The sequence below is a fragment of the Echinops telfairi genome, unplaced genomic scaffold (genome assembly GCF_000313985.2).
Source record: "Echinops telfairi isolate 266 unplaced genomic scaffold, ASM31398v2 ScPeMD7_18;HRSCAF=68, whole genome shotgun sequence".
Taxonomy (NCBI): Eukaryota; Metazoa; Chordata; class Mammalia; order Afrosoricida; family Tenrecidae; genus Echinops; species Echinops telfairi.
In genome coordinates this window covers 9,438,858-9,445,556 of record NW_022103915.1, presented here as the reverse complement: position 1 = coordinate 9,445,556, position 6,699 = coordinate 9,438,858, and the positions used below count along the sequence as shown (strand labels likewise).

At 55.5% G+C, this 6,699-nt stretch overlaps 1 protein-coding gene across 1 annotated transcript in view; it reads right to left on the bottom strand.

Moving 5' to 3' along the window:
- Positions 1 to 6,699, bottom strand: part of DICER1 (dicer 1, ribonuclease III) — a 42,660-nt gene that overhangs the window by 28,392 nt on the left and 7,569 nt on the right. Inside the window, exons 8-9 of the mRNA XM_004699097.2 lie at positions 3,155 to 3,323; positions 783 to 1,255 (exon numbers count right to left, since the gene is read on the bottom strand). Of these exons, the coding sequence (XP_004699154.1) occupies positions 783 to 1,255; positions 3,155 to 3,323 (642 nt within the window). The remainder of the gene's footprint in view (positions 1 to 782; positions 1,256 to 3,154; positions 3,324 to 6,699) is intronic.

The window sequence follows — 6,699 nt, the reverse complement described above, 5'->3', positions numbered from 1 at the left end:
GGGGGCAGGCAGAGTGTACCCTGAGATGGAGGGGGAGGGGGGCAGGCAGAGTGCACCCTGAGATGAAGTGGGGAGGGTCCAGGCAGAGTATACCCTGAGATGGAGGGGGAGAGGGGCAGGCAGAGTGCACCCTGAGATGGAGGGGGAGGGGGGTCAGGCAGAGTGCACCCTGAGATGGAGGGGGGCCCAGGCATGAGGTCTGGCCGGAGTTGAGGAGTAGCGGGCATCTGACTTAAAGAAGGACTGAAACAGAGGTGTTCTAACTTGAGTCTGTGCACTTGCTGTGTGTTTTCAACAGAGTGGGTGGATCCGCATCACATCCAACCGGCCTCTGGGGAAAGTTCCTACACATTCCGACCTGTCTTGGAAGAAGTACGGCAGAGTGCTCCTTAGAGGCAAGGATGGTAAGCCTGCGCCTCATCCACTCTGGACATGCTGCCAGGGGAGACCGTCCCTGGAGAAGGACATCATGATTGCTGCGAGTGGGGGCAGAGGATGAAACAGGCAGGCCCCAAGGAGAGGATGGTCCATGGCTGCGACGATGGGCTCAAGCCCTGAACAGGTGTGAGGAAGGCGCAGGGTCACTGTGGGTCAGAGCAGATTCGATGGCACCTGCCAACAGCAAGGACACCCTCCATCCATAGTGCAGGCCGAGTGACCGATGGCAGGCACAGGTCCAGGCCCGCCCTCCCTTCTCCTGCCAGCTCTGGGGCAGCTCCGCAAAACCAAGAGCCCCTCTCGGCTCCCGGGGAGGGAAGCACAGACTCCCACCGCCAACTCACCTGTTCAGCACCACGGCCGTGTACCGCCGTTCCACAAAAATGACCCCGCACAAGATGTTGGTGAAGGGCGACGGGAGGTTGGTCTCGGCCTTCTCCTTCTCCTCCATCTCCTCGTCCTCGTCCTCGTCCTCGGAGTCGCTCCAGGACACGTAATTGTCCTGGTTGCGGTTATTGTACCACTCGACGCTCTCAAACTGCTGCCGCTCGTAGGGCTTGTACTTGCGCAGGATCTCCAGCAGCCTGACGACCTTGGGCGTCACAAAGCGCAGGTCCAGGGCAGCGGGCGAGAAGTGCTCCTCGCAGAGGGCGTGCACCTTCCTGAGGCACGTGTCCGTGAGGAGCAGGAACCTGCGGTGCAGCTCCTCCTGCTCGTGCTTGATGTACTTCTGCAGCTCCCGCACCATCATGCCCGCCACCTTGTCTGCACACCAGGGGCCCAGCACCGTCAGCACCGCGCGGCAGTCCGAGAGTATCTGCCAGACACACCGCAGACGTCAGCCGCCCAGCAGCCCTTCAAAAGCCACCCACCCCACGCGTGCAAACCCGGAGGGGACGTCTCTGAGGCTGGAGGGTGGGGGGTGGGGACAGGGAAAGTGAGATGTGACTAGTGTAAGAGAGAGAGAGAGAAAGTGTAACTAAGAGAGACAAGGTCTACCAATCCCACGCATCTAAACCCAGAGGTGAAGTCCCTGAGGCTATGGAAGGGGGGAGGAGGTGTGTGTGTGTGTGTGCTTGTGTGTCTAAGAGGGTGTGTGTGTGAGAGAGAGGTGTTTTCCTGGGGGGTTCAGTGACTCAACAGTCAGCTGCTCACTAGAGGGTTGGTGGTTCGGACCCCCCTAGCCGCTCTGTGGGAGACACAGCCACCAGCCTGTTGCCTAGGAGCCCAGCCTTGGAAGCCCAGGTGCACAGCTCTACTGTCCCACGGGGTCTTTGTGAGGCCAAACCAGAGCGCACTTGGTGGCAATGGGTTTGTGCTCTATTTTTTTTAAGACAGATCAACCTGGGTGTGTGGGGGGGGGTAGGGTTGGGGGCGCCAACAGTCAACACACTTGGTTGCTAATCCAAAACTGAAGGGGTGAGTCCACCCGAGGCACCATGGAAGAAAGGCCTGGAGACCCTGAACCCCTGTAGGGGCAGTGTTACTCGGAGCCGGAACTGACTTGAAGGCAGCGGCCTTGTTTCTCGGAGACATACACGAGGGCTTCTAACGAGCCTTGTGAAAATGGAGGCAAGACCATGGAATTGTAGGCCCCAGTGTGTGATGCACGAGTGTCTGCACTCTGACCACAGATCAGACCCTCGCCTGCTGTCCTGCCGGTGAAAAGTAACAGGTGAAGAGGTGCTCTCTACAGAGGAGGGAGCCCTGGTGGCAGCGTGGTTACAAGTCAGACTGCAGTCTGAAAGGGCAGCAGTTTGAAGCCACTGGCTGATCGAGGGAGAAACACGGGGATTTCTTCGTCTCAGAACCCTCACCACAAGGATAATGAGTACCACTCTCGCTCTGTGACGGGGTCACTCCCCACCCCTCCCGCCGTGCCCTGTGCACATCTCCCCGTGTCCCGGGACGCCATCGACAGCCCGCCTCGGGGCCTGGCAGGGACGCTGTCACTGCGGACAAACAACACACGCAAAGAGGCCAGAGAAGCCAGGCCCTGGGCTACAATGGCGAGACAGACGATCATGGTAGGAAACAGCCACCAGGTCAGAGGGGCTAGACAGAGTCTGAGCGTGGAGCCTGCACAGAGCTGGGGGAGCAGGGGCAGGGCTGCTGCGACATCGGTCAGGAGGGAGGTCAAGGCCCCTCAGCTCCAGGGCCAAGCCTCTCATGGGACATCATGGAGGGCTCACCAGACAAGCCCCAGCTGCCAGCCCCCACCTAAGTTTCGAATTCAGGGTGGGGTGGGGGGAGCGGCATTAGCATTTCCAGCAAGTGGCCAGGAGATACTGAAGAGTCCACACTTCGGGGACCTGCTTCTTTTCAAAAGGTGGGGGGTGGGAGGTGGACACGGGCTCTGAACACTGAGAAACACAGGAGGTGGCAGCCACTCCTTACAGTTAGCACCCAGCCCCTCTCCCCAAAGAATCAAGGGGAGCTGAAGCTGGGGGTGCTGAAGCTCAAGCCCAATGCCAGCCCACCGGCAGCTCTCTGGTGGGCTGGTGGAAGCTGTCGGCCCCCATCGAGACCAACAGTCTGGGAAACCCTGTGGGGGGGCAGTGCGACTGTCCCACAGGGTCACTAGGGGTCAGGATGGCAATGAGTTTGGGTTTTGATACTTCATATAAATAAATGACTGTCAAATCACTCAACCCAAAATAAAACGTGAGACCAGAGAGGCGCCACATGACAGACGAGGAGGGCTCTGGTCGCTCACCTGTCTGGAAATGAAGGTGGAGTCTCTCTCTCGGCAGTGAGCAGGGACGTTGTAGTCATTGACGAAGCTTAGGGCCTCCTCCAGCTCCAGCCGCAGCCGTTCATACAGCCCGCTCCTGTCGGAGAACGGCCCGCAGTCGGCCACGATCTCACACGGCTGGCACGTGTATCTGGAGGGGCAGAGACAGACGGATGGACAGACAGACAGATGCACGCCCTTAGCAACTAGGAGTGAAAGCACCACTGTTGCCAGGGTTTCAAATGCGCTTTCATCAAACAAGACAAACTGCTGCAAGTGCGCTGTGTAACAATGACTGGTGGCTGAGGAGGGCAGGAGGGGTGGGGAGAAGAGTGGAGCACCCACTGCACTCCAGGACTGTCGGAGGAGATCGTGGCCGGGCTGGGTCCAGGGCGCCCTTCCTCTGAGGGTCCTTTCCGCCAAACCACACTACCTCCCCAGCAAACAAGCTGCACCCTCCGTGGCCACCCTGGATGTCCAGACTTCTGAGCCCCTCTGAAGGCCATGGGTATCCTTTGGGAGCCAGCTTCACCCCTGGACCTGCAGGCACTATGGGGGCTCCTGTGAAAATGGGGTGTGGCACACCTCGGGGTCAGGCTCTTCTGGTTCCCTCCATACAGGTCTCTCTCACAGAGAGACCTGCCCTGCGTGGAGGTATGTTATTTCCTTAATAAAACACTGTCATCATCGTCTGTGAGTTCTGTATGACCATTGCAGTGAATTACAGAATCTAGATGAAGCAGCAGTTTGAGAAAACACAATCGTTCTCTGGGAAACTACTGAAGACATAAAACCACAGTGCTAACATAATTTTATGTATACCAACGTTCATCTAGTAACCCAAACCTGGGAACTTCTGTTCCATAACAGCCATGACAATAGTAATTACAGTCCACTTCTACAGTCATTCTGTAAAGTGACCAAAAATCCTTTTCACCTGTGGACTTCACATTGCAACCGTTCACAATGTGAACTGAAAAAGCAAAAGGCCAAACTATGTTCACAGAACATCTGCAATTTGTAGAGAATTATACATGCAAGTGTATATGAGACACCATAAACACAACTGTAATCACTAAGACGTGCAGGAAGATGTTACCATCCTGAAACTCTACGGAGAGGGATGATGGGATATTCCCACCTTCCTTTTTTGCACTTTTGTCAAATAAGGGCTTCTATCGTCTGGGAAGACTAGGGGTCTCTGCTCTCACAGGGGCTCGAGCGTGACGGCATCCTGCCGGTGCCCCACGACCAGGAATGAGAGCAGTTGGTGGTCTCAAAAAGTGGGCCTCTCAGGAGCCAGGAGAAGCAGCAGGTGGGATTCGCCTGGCTCGTGGGCCGTTAACACCCTCCACGCTCACTACCTTCGAGTCAATGCTGACTCACAGAGACCCTACAGGACAGGGTAGGACAACTGCCCCGCGGGCTTCCGATACAGCAGCAACTCTCCACGCAAGTAGAAAGCCTGTCTCTCTCCCGTAGGCCGTGCCACGGGAGGCCTGCAAAGCCGTCGATACAGCGAACAGCACAGGCCACATCACAGAGAAGCAGCTCCAGCCAGCTCATTAGGGCCAATTAATCCAATGTCTGATCAGTAAGGCCCTCAACTGTTAGACGTCTCCAAATGGCAAAAATAGGTTGCCCACCCCTCCAAAGGGCCTGTCTTGTTCTACCTGAGACAGGCAGCAGCACACAGGGTACCTGAGTTTGAAGAGCTACCACTCTGAGCCTCTGCTGCCTCCTCGGCCACAGCAGGGAGCCCTGAGCGCGGCGGTTCTCGACTTGAGTCAGAGGCTCGGAGATCCTTCTTCCTTATCTGACGTCAAACCCTTGAGATTCTAACCCAATCTTTCAAATCAGTGAAAGTCTTAAGAGTTTTATAGACCAGGAGGCTGGCTGAGCAAAGAGCACTCAAAAGGAACATTTCCCCACCAACCATCGCACATGGAGAAGAAAGCAGAGGACAAATCCAGGGATGGGTCAACTGCTCGTACATCAGGCTCCCACTAACTCTGCCTCCTGCAGGCTTGAAGGTGGGCGGGCCGGTGGCCTCTCTCAGTGCAGACAGAAGAAAGTGGCAAGCAGGCTGCCATCTCCCTCCGGCTCGGGGAGGCAGAAGGCGGCTGCCCTGCAGGTCAGAAGATCCGTACAACACATGCCATTCACATCTCCAAGTTCTGTGAATCTAAAATGTTACTTTTCTTCTCACCCTACGAAGAGAATGTGGACAATTTTATAACAGGCCGGCACACTGCAGGATGCAAATGCAACTGTCCCTTCAGGACTCACACAACACACTGGCAGTCCTGCGGTTAAACTCTGAAAGAGCCAGTTCTGCACTGGGCAAAGCTTCAGCAAATGACCTCTCCCTCCTTTAGCACTTTTACTAACATTTAATTCACCTGCCACCTGATTCAGTGGGTTAAAAGTTGAACTTCACAGTGTTAGAAGTCGGAAAGAGTTGTACACAAAAGACCTCTTTGAAGTGTTAAAAGGCAAAGATGTCACCTTCGGGACTAAGGTGTACCTGATCTTCTTCATCGCCTCGAAGGGAAAACGAGACAATGAAGAGGCAGGACTGCAGCCTTGGGCTGTGTGAGCAGAGCCCTAAATGGCCCGGTTGCCAGAACGATGCACAGCAGATGCTCCCTAAAAGCAAACAAGTATCGGTGAGGCTTTGCATCTGGACTTTGGTCAAGTGGATCACTCAGGACCCTCATCGAGGTCAAGTGTCGCAGCAGCTGCAGAGACAGGTTCAAAGGAACTGTGATGAGAGCACAGTGTTTCCTTCTGTCTCGTGAGCCACCAGCATGGGTCCACGCCCCTGAGGGATTAGTCTTGTCCACTGTTACAGGGACCCCAAGGACCACGAGCTGGTCATCACTGGTCGTCAAAGACACTAAGAAGGGTGTGCAAGGAGACGTTCAGGTGAATTGAATGTAGTTAGACATTGATTCCAAAACCATTTCCCTACAAATTTATATAGACTTCCTTCTACCAACAGGCCAATCCACGGAGATGGCGATGTTTGTGTGTGGGAGTGTTAATGAACCTCAAATTAGCAACTCTCTCAAAGGGACAAACCCAGACATGGTACACACCACCAGGAACCCATCACCTAGGTTTGAACCTACAGGATGTTTCTAATTATTTGAAAAGACACCGAGGGGCTTCAGAAAGTTGGTGGGCAACACAGAGCAGAAGGGACTTCCCCACAGACTCACCGAAGCCCCTCAGAGGACGCTCAGGTCAGAACTAAGCAGGGGCCCCGACAAGAGGAAGATGTGGCCAATGGGCCGTGGCCTGCCACAGCACGGACTCAGAGGAAGGGCTGAGTGCCTCCAGCTGTGGCTGCCCCGACAGGTGGCTGGACCTCCACTGGCAGAGGAGCCATCGGCCTCAGGGTCCTCAGTCCTGCTCGTTCCCCTGTGCAGGGAGGGCGGGGGAGGGGAGGGGGAAAAGTGAGAAGCTGATACCAAGGGCTCAAGCAGAAAGAAAATGTTTTCAAAAAGGTGATGAGGGCAACA